The 25,738-nt window shown below is 41.1% G+C and overlaps 1 protein-coding gene across 3 annotated transcripts in view; it reads right to left on the bottom strand.

The window, feature by feature from the left end:
• Window positions 1–25,738, bottom strand: part of LSAMP (limbic system associated membrane protein) — a 991,063-nt gene that overhangs the window by 157,731 nt on the left and 807,594 nt on the right. For all 3 annotated transcript variants that reach the window (XR_007516473.1, XM_049877041.1, XM_049877029.1), the window contains exon 4: window positions 12,212–12,346. Coding sequence is in view for 2 of the 3 variants with exons in the window: in XM_049877041.1 (XP_049732998.1) it covers window positions 12,212–12,346 (135 nt within the window). In the remaining variant the exon portion in view is untranslated. The remainder of the gene's footprint in view (window positions 1–12,211; window positions 12,347–25,738) is intronic.

Consider the following 25,738-nt stretch of genomic DNA (forward strand, 5'->3'; position numbering starts at 1 on the left):
TGTGGGGAAGCAGAAGGTGGAAATATTAGCTGGTCATTAGGGCAGGGGCAAGCTTGAGAGCTGGGAGCAGGTTTGAGAAGCATTTCTCCACGAATAGAAAAAAAGCCCAGTATAGGAAGTAAAATTGTTGGACTTCATTTTTTTTATTTGTTGGACTTCATTGTGTGCTAGCTATTACCCTAGGAATATTGGACACTAGGTGACACAAGTCCATAAGTAGATATTTATTTATTTATTATCTTAATGGCAAGTTTATACTCTTTGTTAAGCTGTTCATTTACCCTGACTTCTTTTTTTAAAATAATTTTTATTGTGCTTTAAGTAAAAGTTTACAAATCATGTCAGTCTGTCACATATAAACTTATGTACACCTTACTACATACTCCCATTTACTCTCCCCCTAATGAGTCAGCCTGCTCCCTCCTTCCAGTCTCTCCTTTCGTGACTGTTTTGCCAGTTTCTAACCCTCTCTACCCTCCCATCCCCCCTCCAGACAGGAGATGCCAACACAGTCTCAAGAGTCCACCTGATACAAGTAGCTCACCCTTCATCAGCATCTCTCTCCTACCCACTGTCCAGTCCCTTCCATGTCTGATGAGTTGTCTTCGGGAATGGTTCCTGTCCTGGGCCAACAGAAGGTTTGGGGACCATGACCGCTGGGATTCCTCTAGTCTCAGTCAGACCATTAAGTCTGGTCTTTTTATGAGAATTTGGGGTCTGCATCCCACTGATCTCCCGCTCCCTCAGGGGTTCTCTGTTGTGCTCCCTGTCAGGGCAGTCATCGATTGTGGCTGGGCACCAACTAGTTCTTCAGGTCTCAGGGTGATGTAAGTCTCTAGTTCATGTGGCCCTTTCTGTCTCGGGCTCATAGTTATCGTGTGACCTTGGTGTTCTTCATTCTCCTTTGATCCAGGTGGCTTGAGACCAATTGATTCATCTTAGATGCCTGCTTGTTAGCATTTAAGACCCCAGACACCACATTTCAAAGTGTGATGCAGAATGTTTTCTTAATAGAATTTATTTTGCCAATTGACTTAGAAGTCCGCTTCAGCCACAGTCCCCAAACCCCTGCCCTTGCTCCACTGACCTTCGAAGCATTCAGTTTATCCCGGAAACTTCTTTGCTTTTGGTCCAGTCCGGTTGAGTTGACCTTCCCCATATTGAGTATTGTCCTTCCCTTCACCTAAAGTAGTTCTTATCTACTAACTAATCAGTAAATAACCCTCTCCCACCCGCCATCCCTCCCCCCTCTCCTAACCACAAAAAATGAGTTCTCAGTTTATATTATTTCTCAAGATCTTATAATAGTGGTCTTATATAGTATTTGTCCTTTTGCATCTGACTAATTTCACTCAGCATAATGCCTTCCAGGTTCCTCCATGTTATGAAATGTTTCACAGATTCATCACTGTTCTTTATCGATGCGTAGTATTCCATTGTGTGAATATACCATAATTTATTTAACCATTCATCCTTTGATGGACACCTTGGTTGCTTCCAGCTTTTTGCTATTGTAAACAGTGCTGCAATAAAACATGGGTGTGCATATATCTGTTCGTGTAAAGGCTCTTATTCCTCTAGGGTATATTCCGAGGAGTGGGATTTCTGGGTTGTATGGTAGTTCTATTTCTAACTTTTTAAGAAAATGTCAGATAGATTTCCAAAGTGGTTGTACCATTTTACATTCCCACCAGCAGTGTATAAGAGTTCCAATCTCTCCACAGCCTCTCCAAAATTTATTATTTTCTGTTTTTTGGATTAATGCCAGCCTTGTTTTTTTTTTTGTTGTTGTTGTTGGAGTGAGATGGAATCTCATCATAGTTTTAATTTGCATTTCTCTAATGGCTAATGATCGAGAGCATTTTCTCATGTATCTGTTAGCTGCCTGAATATCTTCTGTAGTGAAGTGCGTGTTCATATCCTTTGCCCAATTTTTGATTGGGTTGTTTGTCTTTTTGTGGTTGAGTTTTAACAGAATCATATAGATTTTAGAGATCAGGCACTGGTCAGAGATATCATAGCTGAAATTTTTTTTCCCAGTCTGTAGGTGGTCTTTTTACTCTTTTGGTGAAGTCATTAGATGAGCATAGGTATTTGATTTTTAGGAGCTCCCAGTTATCTGGTTTCTCTTCATCATTTTTGGTAATGTTTTGTATTCTGTTTATGCCTTGTATTAGGGCTCCTAATGTTGTCCCTATTTTTAATTCCATGATCTTTATCGTTTTAGTCTTTATGTTTAGGTCTTTGATCCACTTGGAGTTAGTTTTTGTGCATGGTGTGAGGTATGGGTCCTGTTTCATTTTTTTGCAAATGGATATCCAGTTATGCCAGCACCATTTGTTAAAAAGACTATCTTTTCCCCAACTAACTGACACTGGGCCTTTGTCAAATATCAGCTGCTCAGATGTGGATGGATTTATATCTGGGTTCTCAATTCCGTTCCATTTGTCTATGTGCCTGTTGTACCAGTACCAGGCTGTTTTGACTACTGTGGCTGTATAATATGTTCTAAAATCAGGTAGAGTGAGGTCTCCCACTTTCTCCTTCTTTTTCAGTAATGCTTTGCTTATCTGGGACTTCTTTCCCTTCCATATGAAGTTGGTGATTTGTTTCTCCAACACATTAAAAAATGTCATTGGAATTTGGATCGGAAGTGCATTGTATGTATAGATGGCTTTTGGTAGAATAGACATTTTTACTATGCTAAGTCTTCCTATCCATGAGCAAGGTATGTTTTTCCACTTATGTAGGTCCTTTTAGTTTCTTGCACTAGTACTTTGTAGTTTTCTTTGTATAGGTCTTTTACATTTTTGGTGAGTTTTATGCCTAAGTATTTTATCTTCTTGGGGCTACTGTGAATGGTATTGATTTGGTGATTTCCTGCTCGATGTTCTTTTTGTTGATGTAGAGGAATCCAAGTGATTTTTGTATGTTTATCTTGTAACCTGAGACTCTGCCGAACTCTTCTATTAGTTTCAGTAGTTTTCTGTAGGATCCCTTAGGGTTTTCTGTGTATAAGATCATGTCATCTGCAAATAGAGATAATTTTACTTCCTCCTTGCCAATCCAGATGTCCTTTATTTCTTTGTCTAGCCTAATTGTTCTGGCTAGGACCTCTAGCACAATGTTGAATAAGAGCGGTGATAAAGAGCATCCTTGTCTGGTTCCCTTTCTCAAGGGAAATGCTTTCAGGCTCTCTCCATTTAGAATGATGTTGGCTCTTGGCTTTGTATAGATGCCCTTTATTATGTTGAGGAATTTTCCTTCAATTCCTATTTTGCTGAGAGCTTTTATCATGAATGGGTGTTGGACTTTGTCAAATGCCTTTTCTGCATCAATTGATAAGATCATGTGGTTTTTGTCCTTGGTTTTATTTATATGGTGGATTACATTAATGGTTTTTCTAATATTAAACCAACCTTGCATACCTGGTATAAATCCCACTTGGTCGTGGTGGATTATTTTTTTGATATGTTGTTGAATTCTATTGGCTGGAATTTTGTTGAGGATTTTTGCATCTATGTTCATGAGGGATATAGGTCTATAATTTTCTTTTTTTGTGGTGTCTTTACCTGGTTTTGGTATCAGGGATATGGTGGCTTCATAGAATGAGTTAGGTAGTATTCCATCAATTTCTATGCTTTGGAATACCTTTGGTAGTAGTGGTGTTAACTCTTCTCTGAAAGTCTGATAGAACTCTGCAGTGAAGCCGTCTGGGCCATGGCTTTTTTTTTTTTTTTTTGTTGGGAGTTTTTTGATTACCTTTTCAATCTCTTTTTTTGTTATGGGTCTATTTAGTTGTTCTACTTCTCATTGTGTTAGTTTAGGTAGGTAGTGTTTTTCCAGGAATTCATCCATTTCTTCTAGGTTTGCAAATTTGTTAGAGTACAATTTTTCATAATAATCTGATATGATTCTTTTAATTTCAGTTGGGTCTGTTGTGATGTGGTCCATCTCATTTCTTATTCGGGTTATTTGTTTCCTTTCCTGTATTTCTTTAGTCAGTCTGGCCAATGGTTTAATAATTTTGTTAATTTTTTCGAAGAACCAGCTTTTGGCTTTGTTAATTCTTTCAATTGTTTTTCTGTTCTCTAATTCATTTAGTTCAGCTCTAATTTTTATTATTTGTTTTCTTCTGGTGCCTGATGGATTCTTTTGTTGCTCGCTTTCTATTTGTTCAAGTTGTAGGGACAGTTCTCTGATTTTGGCTCTTTCTTCTTCATGTATGTGTGCATTTATCAATATAAATTGATCTCTGAGCACTGCTTTTGCTGTGTCCCAGAGGTTTTGAGAGGAAGTGTTTTCATTCTCGTTGCATTCTACGAATTTCTTTATTCCCTCCTTAATGTCTTTTATTACCCAGTCTTTTTTGAGCAGGGTATTGTTCAGTTTCCAAGTATTTGATTTCTTTTCCCTGATTTTTCTGTTATTGATTTTCACCTTTATGGCCTTGTGGTCTGAGAAGATGCTTTGTAATATTTTGATGTTTTGGATTTTGCAAAGGCTTGTTTTATGACCTAATATGTGATCTGTTGTAGAGAATGTTCCATGTACACTAGAAAAGAAAGTATACTTTGCAGCTATTGGGTGGAGTGTTCTGTATAAGTCTATGAGGTCAAGTTGGTTGACTGTAGCAATTAGGTCTTCCGTGTCTCTATTGAGCTTCTTATTGGATGTCCTGTCCTTCTCCAAAAGTGGTGTGTTGAAGTCTCCTACTATAATTGTGGAGGTGTTTATCTCACTTTTCAGTTCTGTTATAGTTTGTTTTATGTATCTTGCAGCCCTGTCATTGGGTGCATAAATATTTAATATGGTTATAGCTTCCTGGTCAATTGTCCCTTTTATCATTATGTAGTGTCCTTCTTTATCCTTTGTGGTGGATTTAACTTTAAAGTCTACTTTGTCAGAAATTAATATTGCCACTCCTGCTCTTTTTTGATTGTTGTTTGCTTGATATATTTTTTTCCATCCTTTGAGTTTTAGTTTGTTTGTGTCTCTAAGTCTAAGGTGTGCCTCTTGTAGGCAGCATATAGATGGATCGTGTTTCTTTATCCAGCCTGAGACTCTCTGTCTCTTTATTGGTGCATTTAGTCCATTAACATTAGGCGTAATTATAGATAAGTATGTGTTTTGTGCCATCATTTTGATGCCTTTTTGTGTGTGTTGTTGACAATTTCATTTTTCCACTTACTTTTTTGTGCTGAGACGTTTTTCTTTGTAAATTGTGTGTTCCTCATTTTCATAGTAGTTCAATTTATGTTTGCTGAGTCATTATGTTTTTCTTGGTTTTTGAGTTATGGAATTGTTAGACCTCTTTGTGGTTACCTTAATATTTACCCCTATTTTTCTAAGTAAAAACCTAACTTGTATTGTCCTATATTGCCTTGTTTTCCTCTCCATATGGCAGTTCTATGCCTCCTGTATTTAGTCCCTCTTTTTGATTATTGCGATCTTTTACATAGTGACTTCAATGATTCCCTGTTTTGAGCATTTTTTTCTTTTTAAAATTAATCTTAATTTGTTTTTGTGATTTCCCTATTTGAGTTGATATCAGGATTTTCTGTTCTATGTCTTTGTGTTGTGTCGATATCTGACATTATTGATTTTCTGACCAATTTCCTTTAGTATTTCTTGTAGCTTTGGTTTGGTTTTTGCAAATTCTCTAAGCTTGTGTTTATCTGTAAATGTTTTAATTTCACCTTCATATTTGAGAGAGAGTTTTGCTGGATATATGATCCTTGGCTGGCAGTTTTTCTCCTTCAGTGCTCTATATATGTCATCCCATTGCCTTCTTGACTGCATGGTTTCTGCTGAGTAGTCTGAACTTATTCTTATTGATTCTCCTTTGTAGGAGACCTTTCTTTTATCCCTGGCTGCTTTTAAAATTTTCTCTTTATCTTTGGTTTTGGCAAGTTTGATGATAATATGTCTTGGTGATTTTCTTTTTGGATCAATCTTATATGGGGTTCGATGAGCATCTTGGATAGATATCCTTTCATCTTTCATGATGTCAGGGAAGTTTTCTGCGAACAGATCTTCAACTATTCTCTCTGTATTTTCTGTTATCCCTCCCTGTTCTCGGACTCCAATCACATGCAAGTTATTCTTCTTGATAAAGAAGCACATGATTCTTAGGGTTTCTTCATTTTTTTTAATTCTTTTATCTGATTTTTCTTCAGCTATATTGGTGTCAATTGCCTTATCCTCCGACTCCCCCACCCTGCATTCCAGTTGCTCGATTCTGCTCCTCTGACTTCCTACTGAGTTGTCGAATTCTGTAATTTTATTGTTAATCTCTTGGATTTCTGAATGCTGGCTCTCTATGGATTCTTGCAGCTTATTAATTTTTCCACTGTGTTCTTGAATAATCTTTTTGAGTTCTTTAACTGCTTTATCAGTGTGTTCCTTGGCTTTTTCTGTAGATTGCCTTATTTCATTTCTGAGGTCATCCCTGATGTCTTGAAGCATTCTGTAAATAAGTTTTTTATAGTTTGCATCTGGCAATTCCAGGATTGTATCTTCATTTGGGAAAGATTTTGATTCTTTAATTTCGGGAGTTGTAGAAGCAATCACGGTCTGCTTCTTTATGTGGTTTGATATCGACTGCTGTCTCCGAGCCATCTATAAGATATTGTAATGATTTATTTTATATTTGCTCACTGAGTCTTATCTTGTTTTGTTTTCTTTCAATATATGTAGATGGGCTACTGGATTGTGCTGTCTTGATTGTTGTAGCCTTTGAGTCACTTATGTCCTATTACCAGCTGGTTTGGGCTGTTACCAGATATATAAGCCTAAGAGTCCATTCACTATTCTTGAGTAGAATCTGATTTTGGGTCACCAAGTGTGTGGTGTAGATTGTCACCTAATCACTTAGAGGAGTAGTGGTGATAGCTGCGTGCACCAGATTCTAGTAGCAGCAGGGAGTCACACTCCTGGGGGGGGTGCAGGATGCTGACAGACTTCCCCCAGGTGCCAGTGAGGTAGGTGTGTCTCTATTCCTAAAGCACTTTGGTGGGTGGGGTCTGCAGCTGTACCTTAGGCACCCAATGCAAGTACCTCTACAGATTGGTAGGTGTCACTATCCTCAGACCCCTATGGCAGGAGGCTAGGTGATTTGGGTAGAGCTTCAGCCGTCAGTTCCCAATTGTGGGTCAGTGAGGGCTGTGTTTAATAGATAGAGATATCAGACCTGGGAAACTTGTCTTTCCAGTAATCCACTAAAACAATTACAGTCCGATCACTATCAGAATTGCCTTTGCATTATAATAGCCACCTTGTTCCCTGTAGGGATGAAAGCCCAAGACTGTGGATCTCATATGCTTGGCCGGAGGTAGTTCTGTATTTTTAGTCCAATTTCGTGAAGTCAGGGAAGGATTTTTGGTCCCTGGGTTTTTTGTAGCTGGTTCTCTCAGGCCAGGAGAATGGGTTAGGAAAAGACAAACAAAAACAAAAACAACAAAAAAAAATGCAGAGCACTTCACTCTCTGGCTCAGGAAATTCCAATGTTAATGAAGCCGCTTGGGAAGGGAGCGGAGGGATCAGACAGATAGGGGAGAGTAGCACCCAGGAATATAGACAAAAATTTCTTATTTTGCTTGGTGATGACTGTTTTATCTGAGATTCCTGGGGGGTGTGTAGCCTTTGTGCGTTGGCTGGGTGGAGATTGCCCGCAAGTGTCAGGCCTGTGTCCTGTGCTTGTGCTGTCTCAGAAGCCGTGGTCAGTTCCTCAGCTCCCAATCCAAAGCCTAGCACCAAGGTTCCCCGGCTGGGACGCCGCTCTCCAGGCTCCAAAACCAGTCGCTGTCTCCTGGTGATGACTTCTCCTCCTGTCGGCCACGGCGCTGCGCTGCTTGCGTGCACTGGCTGGGCTTCCCCTGAAGTCACTGGGCTAGGGCTGTGTCCCGTGTTTGCGCCGTCTCAGGATGCTGTGCTCAGCTCCTGTGTGCCCAGTCCAAAGCCCGGCGCCAAGGTTTTCTGACTGGGTTGCTGGCTCCAGGTTCCGAAAACAGTCACTGCTTCCCCGTGGTTGCTCATTCTCTCATTAGCCGCGTCAGTGTGCAGCCTGCTTGCGCTGGCTGAGTCTCTGTCACTCAGGTCAACTCTTTAGATCTGTGTTTGATGGTCAGGGTTCATAGATTGTCATGTATGTGATCGATTCACTTGTTTTTCCGAGTCTTTGTTACAAGAGGGATCTGAGGTAGCGTCTACCTTGTCAGCCATCTTGGCCCCGCCACAAGTAGATATTTTTAATGCACTGTGAGAACACCGTGATAGAGTTAGACAGCAAGAATGTGAGCTGAAATTGAGGGATTACACTCATAACCCATAATGAAAGGACAGGCTGTCCCTAGGACTGGCATCTGGAAGAACTTAGCTACCCTGTGCGTAAGATATGGAAACGCTGGTGGCATAGTGGTTAAGTGCTACGGCTGCTAGCCAAAAGGTCAGCAGTTCGAATCCACGAGGCACTCCCTGGAAACTCTATGGGGCAGTTCTACTCTGTCCTACAGGGTCGCTTTGAGTCAGAATTGACTCGATAGCAGTGGGTTTGGTTTTGGTTTGGTGCATAAGATACTGGCCACCAGAGTCCAGTCTAGTGTGTAAAATATTACTAAGCTTATCTAACTGAAGAGATTTCAAATCAATGATTTAGCCTTTGATAATCTCCAGGACCTTCTGTCACTTAGAAAAGGAGACTTTCTATGTAAAATGGCTGTGTGAGATGCTGCAGACTTGCTGTTGAGAAGTGTGATCTGAGAGATGTGGAAAGGAGAGGTGGGGTTTATGAGCTCAGCAGGAGGAATGTTTATGTCTTTCGTGTTTACTGCACCAGCCTCAGTGCCCTGCAGCAAGTATCTGTTGGCAGAGCAACTAAGTAAACGAGGTGATGGTGGGAACAAGCTACCCAGCACTGGGGATTTTTAATGATACGCAGGCTCTGGTTCACTACAACAATCCATGCAGCCATTAGTTACTTTAGCGAGCCTGGCTATCTGACCTAATTCTAACACCTAGGATTTTACTTATCTTATTGTGCTTTAGACAAAGATTTACAGAGCAAATTAGTTTCTCATTAAACAATTGCACATCTTGTTTTGTGACATTGGTCGCCAACCCCACAACATGTTGAAGTCTCCCCTTCTTGAGTTTGTGTCCCTCATTTCCATTCACCCAGCTTTCCTGTTCCCTCCTGCTTTCTCATCCTTGCCCCTGGGCTGGTGTGCCCATTTAGTCTTATTTTGTTTTATGGACCTGTCTAACCTTTGGCTGTAGGGTGAACCTCAGGAGTACCCTCAGTACTGAACTAAAAGGGTGTCTGGGGGCCATATTCTCAGGGTTTTTCCAGTACTGTCAGACCAGTAAATCTAGTCTTTTTTTGTGAGTTAGAATTTTGTTCTACATTTTTTTCTAGCTCTGTCTGTAATCCCTGTGATCCCTGTCAGAGCAGTCGGTGGTGGTAGCTGGGTACCAGCTAGTAGTGCTGGACTCAGTTTGGTGGAGGCTGTGGTAGTTGTTTTAACAACTATGTTTTGAAGCAGAAGAAGCATCAGTTTAAATCATGGGACATTTTCATAGGCTTTGATGAAGTGGCAAAGGTAACCCTGGATATTTCTCAGTTTGCAAGGGGTTTGGCAGCCAGATATGGTTCTTGAATTCAAACGTGATGATCTCATACAACCATGTTTGAGTAGGATGAATTGTTTGAAGAGGACAACAGGGACAATGTGCAATAACTTTTTTACTCTTTCAACTAGTTGCTTTAATATGACACGAACACAGCTTATGAAGTGTTGGTAGAAAGGTGCTTCCAAAGGAAATTGATATTAGAACATACTTCCTCATTTGTGATCAATGTCATTTGCAAGGTTTGGAGAGATGTCAAGAGGGCAGAGTTTACCTGTGAGCTGTTTGCCTATTCACTCAGTAAACATTGACTGAGCTTTGGTTATAAGGTCAGGTATGTGCTAGGCATTGCTGATCAGGACATACTGGATGTCTGACTAAGCTCATTATAGATTTTCATATAATTTGTTCTGAGGTATCTTTTTAGAATCCTGAGTGTCTGTCCATATCCTCCTGTGGTACGCTTACCATTAGTAAAAGCTCATATTGTCATAAAGCCCTCTTCTTGAAAATTATCAGTATTTTCTGCTGTTCTAAGTTACACTTTGAGGACAGTCAAGAAGGAGCAATGTCAGACTAATTGCACTAATAATAATAGGGTCCAGGCGGCTAGCTTTGATCTAGGGAGCCATCTGCATTCTAGACCTCTTTGATGTTTCACCCAATGGAAATATAAATATTTTCTATGTAGTTCATCGTTGGACTTTCAGAAATCTAATTAAGATGAAGGTCAATTAAGAGAAAATGAAATCTTGACTGCAAAATCAGGGAAGAGGTGGAAGATGATGGCCTGGCTGTGTGTACATAAAAGAAGATAACTAACCTAATTACAAACTTATATAAACACCCAGGGAGATCACCTTTCATGTGAAATAGAGGTCCTAAAGCATTTTATAACATTGAGATCATTAATGTGTCTTTGAAACACGCCCAGTGCAGAAAAAAAAAATAGTAATACTGGCATTTCAAAACTCTATTACCAAAAATTTGTAGACAACTAGGGATAAAAGCACTTCAGATTTCATCAAACACAGCCCCTGCTTCTTGGAAATGAGTACCATAAATGTCAATGGCAGAGTGGTATCTATCGGGGTCTTCTAGGTTTGATATAAAGGAGATTTTGCTCCTTTTCGAGGGGTGCCCACCTAGAGCAAGTGTCAGGAAGCAGTGCAGTGAAATACAGGCTGGGGTGCCCTAGGCAAGTCTCATCTGCTCTCTAAACCTCAGTTTCCACATTGCTAAAATAGGACCGATGATGTTTATATCATGTGCTTATTGTGAGTGGGAAATCCCTTAATCCCACAGTGCATATAGTAGGTCATAAGAATTGACAGCTCCTCCTCTTCTTCTTCCTGGGAGCATGGGATTTTGAATCCAACAGACTTGAGTCTGAGTCTCTTTTTCTTAACTTTCTGTGTCAATTTGGAAAGGCAATTTTATCTTTTTGGGCTTCAGTTTCCTAAACTCTAAAATAAAGTCATTTATATCTACCTGCCAAGGCTATTAGAAAGATTAGAGAGAATTTATACAAAATCATGGGACAGAGGTGACTGTATGGAGGGCATAAAATGACAGAAAGTAACTAAAGCATACTTTCAAATATGGGTTAAGATGTCTGTGCATGTGTGTTTGTGTGCCTATGTGTGTATGTACATTATGTACACGGATGTATGTACACGTGTGTGTATATCAGTGTACGTGTTTACTTGGGTGCATGTAGGGCATGTGTGCACATGTGTGCATGTATGTGTTTATAAGTGTGTATGTAGGGTGTGTATGTATGTGTGTGCTGTGTTTGTCTATCCCTTTGTCCATGTTACTAGCCACAACTGAGTGATACGGAAACTTGAATCTGAATGATGTAGAAAGCCACTCCTAACTGAACAGTGTAAACGAATTCTCTTTATTCCTTTTGCTGGGTGACACATATCACGTGGATACTCCCTCCCCCACTTTTGAACTACATCTAAAGATCCTTTCATCTGAGAAGTTCAAAGTATGCCCACTTATCTATGCATCTTAGTGAAACCTTCCTTTCTAATGCCCAATACTTTGGAAAAAATAGATAACAAAAAGGAACTTGTCAGGCATCCCAGCTAGCCACTGGGGACAGTGGCTTGAATGTATTCTCAAGTTCGATTAGTTAAGTAGTGGAGGATAGAATATGATCTTGGGTTATTCCTTTTTGAAAAACAATGAATTAAGATGAACATTCTAATTAAAGAAGATATAAATTGTTTCTCTTTACAAAGTGGTATGACCTTGGCCTCCAAGAGGACCAGAATAGTGATAGCTAGAAATGCCAGTGCTGTCTGATCATGTTTTTTAGTTCTGTAGTCTGAGCAAAAGACAGAGTGTATTGTTAAATGTATTGTGGATTATATTTAGAGTTGGTAGAGTTGATTTATCAAATTAAAAGGCCAGATCCTGCCCTTGGATACGTCCAGTGTATAAATGTGCATCCCTGACCAGAAGAGTGTGTGCTTAAAATGCAACATTCTTTTGCTAATGGGATCTTTAGAACTCACTGGAGGCAGAGGTGGGCCCTGGGCACATAGCACCTGCTGGTTCCTGCCATACTCACAGTTCACAGTGACCTTGACTTGTTTGACATCCGCTGAGGAGACCTCGTTGGCAGCTTTGCATTCATATTTGCCTGACTGCTCCCTGGTGATGCCGAGGATCTCCAGATATTCTTCTTCACCCTCAAATTCTCTTCCTGAAAAATATAGGTTGACACAATTATTTTCTAAAGTTTAAAATATGCAGCAGTTCACTTTTTTAAGCAATAAATCCAGGTGGCTTTCCAATAGTTTGACAACATATTTCACCTGAGGTCAGGTTCCACAGAAGCAGACCCCAAGACAAAAATGTGTGTGAAAATGACTAAGTAGGAAGTGTTCCTAGACAAGACTGGTAGGATAGTGGGAAAATGGAGTCTGGAAGGAAAAGGAGTCAAGCAAAGGTGTAGTGCCAAGAGAAGTCCCACAGCGGCAACTTTGGCTCACTTTTCAGTGAGCTCCATAGACAGAGAAGGCCTCACTTCATAGCTGTCCTAATTAAAAAGCGAGAAGCCGGAGTATTTGTATGTCCACAGCCATTGCTTAAGGACTTGGAGCAAGGTGGCGGGTGGGAGGAGGTGCTCCTAAGTTGAAGGGGCTCTGAGGTGATCCCGATGAAGCGTTAATTACACCATGTTATAAAGCGCTCTTCCAACCAAAGTGCAGAAGTGGTTTCCTTCTGAGACACTGTCATCCTTCTCCAGATTCTGTGGGGTTTTTTTCACAAGGATCATGTGAACCTTGTTCGGTATCAAACTCTACCATCTTCGAGGCTTTCGGACCCTGGACCAGATCCATGAGCATGTGCTACTGATGGTAGATTTTGTGATGGACTGTGTCAACTAGGAATTGGGATAGGAAGCTAAACATCAGTGGTTTAACAAGTTGGGATTAGGGCAACGGAGGGCCTTTTAGGGAAGATCTACAAAGTTAGACATGTCCATTTTAGCAAAAACAAAATAAAAAATCTCTAGATACAGGCAAGCTTATTTAAATTCACCCCATATGGAGCATCATTGATTATATGGCTTTCTATCTGGAGAGAGAGAGAGAAGAAAGAGGAAGTGAAAGGGGAAGGAAAAAAAAAAAAAAGAAGGGAAAGAGATGATGAAGAGGATTGAGACAGGGGAAAAGCCTGACTAAAAAGGCCTATGGACTTTAGCTAAATTGAACACCCCCTACCCCATCCCAAAACTCCACTGCTGCTTGGGTAAGGATAGAGGAGCGGGAAAAAACCAAAAACCAAACCCAGTGTTGTCAAGTCAATTCTGACTCATAGCGACCCTATAGGACAGAGTAGAACTGCCCCATAGAGTTTCCAAGGAGCGCCTGGCAAATTCGAACTGCTGACTCTTTGGTTACCAGCTGTAGCACTTAACCACTATGCCACCAGGGTTTCCCGAGCAGCTGGGGAGGGTGTTAAAGAACACAGTCCTGCCACCATTATGGAATCTTACTCCTGGTTAGCCCACACTAAATGGTACCAATTAATAGCCCTGCTCAAATGCCACAAGCTGTTTTCCTTTTCTGGATATTCCCTAATGGTCAGATCAACGTGACAGACAGCCAGCTCAGAGACAAAGTCACTGTCTAAATATTCAGCAAAGCCCGTTTACTGGTTTCCCAGTAGGACACAGGGCTTCTTTGATAACATTCTATAACCCAACTGTCAGGAACGCTTCAAGTTCAAGTACACTGCCAACTGTCAATATTGCTAGTTTTGAGGAAATTTGCAAATCCAACAAGAACAACAAGAAAACCAATAGTCATTTTAGATAATTTGTTTCTGAAGTCCTGCACGTTATCGAGCACATGTTTCTACTGAAATGTTTTGGAATCTGTCTGTAAGTATATATCTGAATATATTCATAAAAGGTTAATTTCCTGTCTGTGTTTCTTCCTTTACCCATCCCCACACTCAAGCAAGGAGCCACGTTTTCACACGTCAAAGAATAGAATGTGGTAGGGAAGAAAACAGAAATCTCAGAAAGTTTTGATGTTCCGCTTGATTGGATTTGCTAGGCAGGATTTGGGCTTGGAGGAAAAAAAGAAAAAAAGATCTTTCCTGACTGAGAGTCATGCCCACTAACTGACGCTAAGAACCTTCTTGCTTCAAATCTTCAAATAAATGCTCCAAAGTCTAATGGCAACTTTGGGAACTGCAGGCCAAGATAGTGTGGCCCTTTAAAAACCTGGAGTGCAAGGGTAGCATAGACTGTGAGACCACGTTATTGATTTGGGGAAATAATAGTGCATTGTAATGAGAAAACAGTGAAATATGATTTAAAATTCTTTCCCTGTCCTCCTCTCTCATCCCCTAATCTCATTCCCAGGTGGGTAAATGTACAGGGTGGTAAATAAAAGAAAGTAAGGACAAATACAGCCTAGTTAGAGATGGCTGAAACACCGAATTCTTAAAAAAAAAAAAAAAAAAAAAAAAAACCACCTGTTGCCATTGAGTTGATTCCCATTCATAGCGACCCCGTATGGTGGTTTTGAGTTCTGTGAGAGGAATTCTTTTCAGTTCCCATAAAATACGTAGAAATGGCGAAAATGAATTCCTACGTTGGCTCCTGGGCCAAAGCTTAACGGGAAAACTGCAGTGATTTGTTTCCACTGCTACTGCTTCTTGTTTTTGAACCGAGGTGTCTGAGTTAGGTATAAGATACCAGAAGTAATAAACCAGAAGAGGGAAAGGTGATCAGAGCAACACCACCTAAGCGCTGCCAATTTGGAAACATGGCATCTATGACAGTAGAAATTCAGATGACCTAGAGAAAACAAAGTAATATTTATGGGGTTGTGCCCTGGGATTCTTACAGGTCAATGTAGGCATTAATAATCACATGTTTTTCCTCATGAGCATATAATAAAACAGATCCTCCACGGTTGAGTTTTCAATCTCATGTCTCTAGGAAGAATTTCCTCCAACATACTTTAGGATGAAAGGGGCATTTTCCCTTAAGTAACCCACAACTGAGGCAAACAGACCACTTTTACCGCTACAGTGATAACTGTCCTCCATTCTGAGAACTCTTTCTATTGTAGAACATAGACTATGTAGCTGTTTTACTAGGTGGGGAAGTCCCAGGGTGCAAATTAAATACAGTAAGAGAAACTGTATGGTCTTCCCTTATCCAACCAGCCTGACAAGGATTTAAAATAGTAAACACCACCTTCTGACTCTTCCTGTTGTCATTCTCTTTACTCCCTGGGTCCTCCAGTTGAAAGTCTGGCATTCTTTGTCATTTCTTGTTAGTCTATCTACTTTTGCCCAAAGGAAACATTTCTACAAGGCATTCTCTTACTACTTCACTTGAGAATTTCTTATTAATTCATATTGACTTGAGAGGAAATGGGAGATTTCCCATTTCTACAGAACTAAAGCACCAGACTCTAAGCTCTTCAGGGACCATGTCTTATTCCTAATATCCCCATGAACTAGGAGAAGGTTTGGCACAGATTAGTTACTCAGTCTATGTTTGTTGAGTTAGCTATACTGAAATAAGAAACACAAGCAGACAAACTACATTAGACTCAACATATCACAAGAGACTGGTGCTAAGTATCGAAAGGTGGATAAGTATTTCTGTAAGAAAAGCTGGTGTATAAATCTACTACTTTTTAAGTATCCTAACAAACAGAGTACATTTTCCTGGGGGAAGAAAGAGTGCAATGAGTAGCTTGTTTTTAGGCAAATATGCTTGGTTGCCAGCCGCTCTCCCCCCGCCCCCCATATTTTTGTAAGGGCTGTGCTAACTTTTTTTTTACAGCAGTCTGTAAAAAATTGGCATTGTGGAGCTTAATACCTGAGGGGTGGGGAGGAAGGAGCTGTTGGCAAGCAAATGTAGAAGGCTCAATATTTTCATAAAAATAGATACTCTGTTGTTGCAAGTCTGGAGGAGGGCATCCGTCCTGACCACATATCTGCGGTGTGGAGTTACTGTTTCAGAAAAAGGTATGGAAATGCCAACAGAGTCCACGGTGGAAACAGGAAGACGCCATTCCTCTCATCTGGACAACTGTAGTCTCTTGTTTCGAAGCATGGAGTATACCATGTAAATCTTGAGCCACAAAATTCTAAAATGCACTTAGGTTTTCCTGCTCCACTCCATTTGCCCCAACGTGCCTGTCCACACGGGGACACCTTTTCTCTCGTTCTTTCAGTTCACACTTACTAGCTGCTCTCAACCCAAGGGTGCTGCATCATTTCCCTTTGCTCTCTCTATCTTAAGCTTCAGGCATACTGTGGCCTTTTCTGATCCTAGAATGTGATGCTTAACCTGTTGTTTACATCCCTTGGTGTAATAACACCCTATGGCCACAATTTGGGCCCTTCTCTTGTTCCTATCTATTATTTTCTGCCCTTGTATACATGTTTACTTGAAATGCAAATTTCAACATTCTGGTATTTTAAACATCTCAACCTATTTCCACAAGCTCGTTCACATTGCTGAGTGTTGTATTTATTCTGGGATTTGGTGTTTAGTCTAAATCTCCTGTTGTTTAATGTGCTTTTGTGTCTCCTGGCAATATTCAGCTACCAGGCTAAATAACTTCTCACCTTCCTCAGTGTATGCACCTTTCAAACTCTTGCCCATAGTTAGCATCTCCCCTCTCAGTCACTCTTTACACAAGTTGTACATATTAGTTCTTTTAGTATTTCTTCATAAGTCAGAAAGAATGGCCTCGCAGTAACGGCAAGAAGAAAGTGCTCTAGTCTATTCTCCCCAAGGTGGAGGCAGATCAGCAGGAATAAGTCAAGTTAAAGGACACCAGACGCTACCTCCTAAGTGCTGGGAGCCCACTGCCTGTAGAGCGCAGTGCTTTGCTGAAACCTATAGATTTCATACCCAGAACGTCTATCAGACTCCCAAGGTCAACAGGCACTTGTATGCAAACAGCCATTTGAAGTTAAATATATTTCTGTAGAGCTTCTCTCTCTCTTTCATACACACACACACAGCTATTTAGTTACATATAACCTTTCACTTTGACATTTAGGAAGCAGCATACATTAAAAAAATAAACCAGATGCCATGGGGTCTATTCCGACCCATGGTGACCACATGTGTCTCAGAGCAGAACCATGCTCCATAGGGATTTCATGGCTGATTTTTTTCAGAAGCAAATCCTTAAGGTTTTCTTTGGGTGGACTCGAACCTCCAACCTTTTTGTTACCAAATGAGTGCATTAATGTTTTACACCACCCAGGGACTCCAGGAAACAGCAGGCACACTCACTGATACCCACAATATTGGGTCACAGAAAAGAGCTGGCTTATTTTTGACAGTTTCCCCAGGACATGATCACCAGTCCCCTATTTAGAATTAAAAAAAAAAAAAAAACTTCTACCCTGATACTCATTATGATGCCTGTTTTTCTTTTCCTTAATTTGAGATACAGGAAATAAAATTTGGGGACATTTTCTAAATTTTCATGACATTAGAAATATGGAATTCTAAGGACTCTGATAAGTTATGAAACGAACAAGTCATTTTTTTTTTTCCGATGCTAGGGAAAGTTTTATAAGTACTACATCTCAGTAGATCATTGTTTCACAGAAGGGCAGATGTTTTTGAAATGTGATCAGGATTTCTTTTACTCACCTGAATTTGAATATTTACATTGATGTGGCTGTAAAGCCATCACCTACAAACACAAAAACACATACAGCGTAATGAAAAGCAAAGGGCTGGAATTCTCCTTGCAGGGCATGTGTGTGTGTGTGTGTTTTCATACATCTGTGGTTGACAAAGGGAATGAGGAGACTGAGCAAAAGCAAGCTGTGAACTTCTACCTATGAAAATAAAAGAGAAAAGGATCGTCTGTCAGTGATGGCCTTTGAAGTTTCCTGTGCTGACTTCAAATGCTGTAACAAGTTTCTGTTCTTGAAAGATGTTTCTTGTTGCCCCCCACCCCCTCCCGCCAGAACATGCTCACCTGTTCCTGTTTTTGCTTCCTTCCCTACATTTTTGCACATCATATTCTTTACAAACATGCTTCAAAGAGAGAGGAAGAAATGCAAGAAATCTAGAAAAGATGCCTACAATAAGATTCTGCTTGTATTTCCAGCCGTGTCTCTCCCCAGATCTTTGAAGTTCTTGTTTCTCAGCTGCACATCCCACCTGAGAGAACTTTTAGAGTTTGACAGTGTTGCTGTCTGAAGGCTGAAACCACCTCTCCTACCTCTTGCCCTCCCTTCTCATCACTAAAGAGAGGGGTCGAGGGTAGTAAATGATCCATGATTGAAAGAAGCATCGCTCATAGGAAGATAATGAGACACCTGGAAGAGCAACGTTTTGAAGGAAAGAGAATAAAAAACCCATTAACCAAACAAGCTAAAAAACCTGGGGGAAGTGATACAATGAGGACAATTTTAAAGATGTGTTAGAGGAATGGAAATGAAAGAAGAGAGGGTTCTCTAGAGAAAGATGAATCTGACTATTAAGATATTTGAGCTGAATGCAATGTAAAAGGGTGGATTACTTTGCTGTAGGAACTCTCCCTATTTGAATAGTAAGACACAACAGGGTATGGATTAGGCAAATTGGCCCCTTGCCTTCTGCAACCCCAAAGGGTATAGTTATTGCCCAGAAACCAGTGACAAGCACAATGCTAGGGGAGATTCACAACTGGCTTTGGCTCCATGAATGAGCATGGGCCAAATGAAAAACACTCTGGCATTGTTTTTCCTGGCATCCAAAGAGACTCAATTCATTACGGCTTTCATTTTTGTTTTCGCCTACAGAAAATCAGCTAGCTGCCATAGCTAGAGGTGGCATGCAACCTAAGGCTGCCATTCCTTCATCTTCTTAGTGGGCCCAGACATGCTGTTATTTTATTCATATGTAACCATTACCCCCTATTTGGTGTCAGTTTTTAGAAACTGCTCTGCCTTTCTAAATCCCAGACTTGAAATCAAAATTCCCCCTGTATTCAGTTCTCTAAAGGGGACTTGTATTGTACTGTGACTTTGCCACAGTAAGGACTACATTTGGTTTTGCTCACCGATTGTACCCCTAGGGTGCAGCACAATGCTTCATCATGTTGAGTGTTCAATTAATATTGTGGAGTGACTGTTGAATAAGCTACCACTTTTTGAACACTTACTGGGTACCGTGCTAGGGGACTCATATTATCTCAACTAGTTCAGCATCACCTTGAGTTAGATCTCAGATAAGGAAATAGAGGCTTAGAGAGGACAGGGAACTTGCCCGAAGTTATAATGGTAGTAAAGGGTGAGCTGACGTTTGAACCAGGCCTGTGAACATTTGGAGACCATTTTCCCAGTAGGCTTGCCCACTTGTATAATTACAATGCAGGGAGATGCCATGGATGGCTGGATTCTTGATTTTCTGAGTCTGCTCAGTTTCTGTCTTGTGAGTATAGAATGGGAGGTTGAAAAGAGACTTTGGGAGTTTACCAAGCAATACAGCTCAGTTATAAATTAAAAATGAGGAAGGTAAAAGGACAGCCTTTGTTTAGGAAGCCTGTCCACTTCACTTAACTTCCTTACTGAGAGAATCAAGTAAGTCATAAATGAAAAAAAAAAGTACTTAAAAATTTAGTCCTCACCCATTTATTTATAGAAACCCCTACAGTAGCAATATAAAGGTATTGGTGCACATGAGTGCAAACAGCCAGCAAAGTTGTTAGAGGAACAGTGTGGAATGGACTTGCCATGTTAGGGAAGACTTCCTGAAAGAAATGTGTCTTCAGGAAGTTGTAAAACACACCTGGAGAGAATCAGCTGGAAAACTAAAATGGCATGCCAACCTGGTTAGCTGACCTGTAATAAAGTTCTCCACACAGGAGAAATGAGGAGTACAATGTGAGAAGAGGGCATACTCTGGGCTGTGAGGGGTGGTTTGAGGACTTTGGATTTGGTATGTTAGGTAAACCTACATCCCACTGAAGGTAGACAGGAGCCTTGACTACCCACAAAGTATCAGGAGCTGTGCTTGTTTGACAATTTTTAAATCTTCCTCCCTTCATCTTTCCTCTCTTCTACCTTCCTCCCTTGCTCTCCCCCTTCTCTCTCTCTTTTTTCTTCCTTTCTAGAGGAAATATAGTGTGTAAATATGAAGTCCCATGGAAATTCTATTTGTTTGAAGTCATTTGTATACAATCACCACTTACTCTTGGTGCCAGTTCCTGGGTACCAGTTCTAACATATATAGAGATAAACCTTCCTGGGAACTACTGTGAAAGTGGAGGTGGTTCTTCAAGGATGGCGAGTAGTCATCATCAACCCTGACCAATTGACAGTGAAGCCTACAGTGTGTGTTGAGAAGGATTCTGAGGCAGGGTCTGGGCTCAGTGGAGAGAGTGGCGGTGTCCACAATGAAGCCAGGAGAAGGGAATAGCAGTATGTGTGCCATGGATTTGTACCTTCACCTGTCCTGCAGTCTCCGTAGCCCACCAGCTATGAAGAAATGTATTGTGAATGCATAGGTTGGAAGCAGTGAATTTCTGGATGTGACCACTGTCGGTACCACTGGGGAAATCAGGCAGAAGTGCCTATTTTGGAATGAAGATAACGAGTTCCATTCTTGACGTGCTGGTATCACATTTTGCGAAGTATGTTCCAAAGGCACTCAGAAATATGGGGTTGGTATGAAATGGGCTGAAAAGGTGGATTTTAATGTGTCAAACCACTAGAGTAGGGACTACAGGAAATTTCTATAATGTGGCATGATGTCATTAAACAAGCCCTCACTGGCTTACTTCACTTGTATCCCCTCAAGAGTGAGCAGAAGGAGTGGCAAAGGAGTAAAGCTGAAAAAAGAAAAAAAACAGAACACCTAAGTACTTCGGAGAGTGTTTTGGGAATAAAATAGAAGTAAAAACTCATGCAGGCCTTGCCTGTTCTCCAGACCATTTCCTGAGAGGGGAGCGAGGCAGAGGTTAGAATTGCTGGGCAGAGGCAGCAACAACCTAGACCTTTCACCATTGTCATCGGAACTGTAGGGGCATTTTCCAACCTGTCATTAGCGATTCTGCCGTGGCTGAGGACTCAATATCAAGAGAGATGAGAGCAGCGGTTGCTGTTTTCAAGAGCCACATAAATCAATTGCCATTTTGTAAGTGAATGTGTTAAACGCAGCAGGGCAACTGCACTGCAGAAGGATTGCTGGGCAGAGTTGTGTGGCGGCCACAGCAGCCTTTGAACGGTAATTAAAATAAAGCAGGCGATAGCCCCGGCTGGCCCCCTACCCTTTTATCACAGGCACCCAGGCTGCCGTGACCTCATTTGAGCTCAACCCCAAAATCCCTCCTCCACTTCTTCAGCTAAGCTCAGAGTGGAATGAGCTGCTTGATCCAATTTAGAGAAATGCTCCTGCTCAGAGTCAATAAATAAATAATGACGAGAAAAGTAGGGGGTGGAGGTGAGGCCGAAACGGGCCTGGTTTAAGCACAAACCCAAGCAATGTTTTTAGAATGTTTCCATTTAACATAAGCTGGGAGGTCTTTGGTTGTTCAGGGATCAACACAAGTCACAGCAGTGAGTCTTGCCATTTGCTTCTTGCTTTTAAACCAAGATGTATGAGGTAGGAATGAACCCCTAAGATTCAGTTTGGGCTCAAGGTCTCTGCATACCAGCATCCACAATCCTGGCGCTGGTTCTTCAGCCTGTCTGGGAGTCAGATGGATCAGAGGGGTAGGGACCCCAGCTGCAGTGTTAGGAGTCACCACAGAGGCAGGCAGAGTGGGAGAGAACGGGGAGGCCTCGAGGCTGATCTTGAAAGCAGTCACTCTTCCAGGCGGGGCCTACAAGCTCCTGCAAGGCCGGGAGGCCAGTGGGCCAAAGCTTCATAGGCAAACAGCAGCGATTTGTCTCCACTGCTGTTTATGTTTCAAGTGCATGACAGGCCGTCAGCGCAAGTGAGGGTCGCTAAGTTTACTGCCTTTCAGATCACTGCCACTATCTCCCACTTGACAAGTCATTTCATTTAAAAAGTGCTGCGTGAGGACGTTTCCTCCGCTTCTTTGTAAATACAAAGGAAGGGGAATGGCAACCACAGGGCTTTAAAGTGTTGAAATGAAGAAAGCTCCTAAAACTGTCTTAACCTGATGGGTGCCTGGTAGAGGGAAGGTGCTGCTTTCACACACTCCCCTCTGATTAAAGGGCAACATGAGGGAAAGGGGCGGCCCCCAGGTTCTCGGCTTGATTAGTGTGTGCCCTGGATGGTATTTTGATGCTGGAGATGGGGCGAGGTGGATAGGAAAATGAGTTTTTTGTGTCTGTTGAATGTGAAACCCTTAAAGAAGATAGATGTGGAGATTCCCTCTAAGCCAATGGATAGAGACGAAAGGAAAAAAAAGAAAAAAAGACTTAGTTTTTCAAAAATTTAACTTATTAATTTATTTTCTGAGGTCTCTGTAATTGGAGGAAGATAACTCCAAGTCAAAAGAAGAAATTAACCTTGTAAGTGGGGAATGGGATGGGGATGAGGTACTTGTGAACGCGGCATAAAACGAACCATTCAAAATATAAATGTCTAGCATAAAAAGTCCTAAACACTTAAAAGTATATGTGCAAGTAGATTGTGACCAGAAGAGCAGCACCTGGCTTCCTAGTACAGTTAGAAACAGTCACTGACAAATATCTGTTGCTTTTACGTGTGCCTGCCAATAAGTTAAACAGCGAGTGGAAGAAATACAGGAGAAAGAAAAAAAGCTGTTATTTATAAATAAACTCAGACAAAATGTTTATTGAAAGAAATAAAACCTATCAGCATACATACAATATGGTACCCATCATGTGAAAATTATAGACAAGCAAAACTAATACAAGGAGCCCTGGTGGTGCAGTGGCTAAAGCACTCAGCTGCTAATCAAAAGGTCAGCGGTTAGAACCCACCAGCTGCTCCGAGGGAGCAAGGTGGGGCAGTCTGCTCCTGTAGAGATTTATAGCCTTGGAAACCCTACGGGGCAGTTTTACTGTGTCCTTTAGGGCCGCTATGAGACGGAATTGGTTAGACGGCAGTGAGTTTGTTGTTTGGTTTAAAACTAATATATATTTTCCAGGGATGCTATATAGTTGGACAAACTATCGTGCACAGCAAGAAAAAGATTACCACAAAATATTTAACATGGCTATATCTAGGGTTTATTAAGTGTTTACTATGTGTTACGCTTTTAATATAAGTTCATTTCATCAGGAAAAATTAGTCCATGTAATATAATGCTATTCAGTTATTTAAAAGATAAGTTAGCATTATATACATTTATAGAGAATGTTGTACTGGCATAGTGTTTAGAAAATGGCATGTATAATACGATCTGTTTGTGCAAGAAAGTTATATACACACATAAGTGCATATACTCATAAAGTGTTTAAAGAGATAACGCTTGTATATCCACAGACAGCATCTGTATAACCTTGTTAACAGTCTTACTTCTTAGGAATGGAAGTGGGGCTGCCAGAAGTGTGTGCTCGGGGAATTTTGTTCATTTTATGCTCCCCTATACTGCTTGAATTTTTGACATAGTTCATATACTATTTTTGTAATAAAAGTTTTTAAAAATGAAATTGAATTTAATAATTTCAGTACAGGGGAAAGACACACTCACCCTTGTGGCTGTATCCTAAGGGTGAGTTTCTCATAATGAAAAAGAAAATCTCTGGGATTTTTCTGGATGAGGAAAGAAGAATTAATAGGGAAATAAGAGCCCCATACCAAATGACAGGAGGAATTGTACCAAGCCAGTTGATATTATATAGTCAGGACAATTTTCTAATTAGATGAACAATACAGAGTTTTAATGACTGTATGTGGGCACTGTCTGTTCCTGCCTGCATCCTCTACTTCCCAGCTGTGGCTACTAAAGAACTATGTATAGCCTACAGGCCCGGAATACTCAGCAGTGAGACTGAGGCTGGCCATGGCCATTGTCAGAAGCTCTTTCCTCACTGTTGAGAGGGGTCTAGACTCAGAGTGCTGACCTTGAAGTTGAAGGTACCTCTGTGCACATGCACATGTGTTCTACCTACACTCCATCCTGTGGCATCAGTTTGCCTTATTGCTTTTTGGTCATTGTCACCGGCATTTAGATTGCACACTAGTTCCCAACCCAAAACAACCAACCCAGTGCCATTGAGTCGATTCCGACTCATGGCGACCGTATAAGACAGAGTAGAACTGCCCCATAGAGTTTCCAAGGAGCGCCTGGCAGATTTGAACTGCCAACCATTTGATTAGCAGCCGTAGCACTTAACCTTTACGCCACCAGGGTTTCCCTCTAGTTTCCGGCTGGGGCTAAAGTTAGGTTGAACTATGCACTTGATTCATCCCCTAATTTTCACCAGCTCCTTTCTTCCAAGTGTGGAACCTTCTTATTGTGTTTCTGTCATATTCATTTCAATAGCCTATCATCAGCCTTGATCCAACGACATTACCCAGAGATCTCTGTGCTCTTCTATTGTCCAATCTCTTTGAATCTGAATTCTGAGAATGATCCCAATCTGGGTGTTTTTAATGATATGAACTATGAGTCTTACAGGAAAGGAGAGGGGGTGTGATGTGTCAGTGGGGGTAGTTGCTTTCTGCTTTTATACTCCCTCAGCCGAAGCAGAACTCAGCTTATCCTCCTTCCTCACTGGGAACTTTCAAGTTGCCTTGTGGCTTAGCCATCCGCCACCCCCACTCATAAAGAGTCATTGGCCACAAAATAAGTTCTTTAAAATTACTTGATTAATAGGGTTTCTGTGCAGAACTTTTAGGGTTGGGGAGATCAGGTGATAACTAATACCAGCCATACAAAAATTTCAGGCTTTTTTTTTTTCTTTTTTTTAACTCCATGTTATGTATCACAGAACTCTGGACCTCAACCAAGTGCTTAAATACACTCAGTCATTTGTTTATATCATAGAAAAAACGGTGCTGTGCAACTTCTCAGGCCTGTGCTGAAACCATTTGGTCTCACACTGGGGAGCTGACCATTCTACTTGGAAAGTCTGTCCCTTTCACCCTCCATAACTTCCATGTAAGTATCTCACTACAACAACACAGAGTAGCTAGCTGAGACTCAATCACTAATGGATTTCTGCCTAGGAAATGCTGTCGAAAGTTGTTTAAGACATCTGGTCATTGTGAGGCATATCTACTGGGTATCCCATTATTTGAGAGTCTCCCAATTCTATCCAAGAATCACGTATTTAGAAAGCAAGCCACTTGGATCATAATTACTTTAGCACTCTCCAGAAAAGTCCATGATCTTTTCTATAAAAGTAAATCCTTTGCCATCGAGTTGATTCTGATTCATAGAGCCCCTACAGGACAGAGTAGAACTGTCCCATAGGGTTTCCAAGGAGTGGCTGGTGGATTTGAACTGCCAACCTTTTGGAATGCAGCTGAGCTCTTAACCATTGTGCCACTAGGGCTCCTTTCTATAAAGTTGTTAGGTGCCATCGAGTCGGTTCTGACTCATAGCGACCCTATGCACAACAGAACAAAACACTCCCCGGTCCTACACCAGCATTACAATCGTTGTTATGCTTGAGCTCATTGTTGCAGCCACTGTGTCAATCCACCTCGTTGAGG

The sequence above is a fragment of the Elephas maximus genome, chromosome 1 (genome assembly GCF_024166365.1).
Source record: "Elephas maximus indicus isolate mEleMax1 chromosome 1, mEleMax1 primary haplotype, whole genome shotgun sequence".
Taxonomy (NCBI): domain Eukaryota; kingdom Metazoa; phylum Chordata; class Mammalia; order Proboscidea; family Elephantidae; genus Elephas; species Elephas maximus.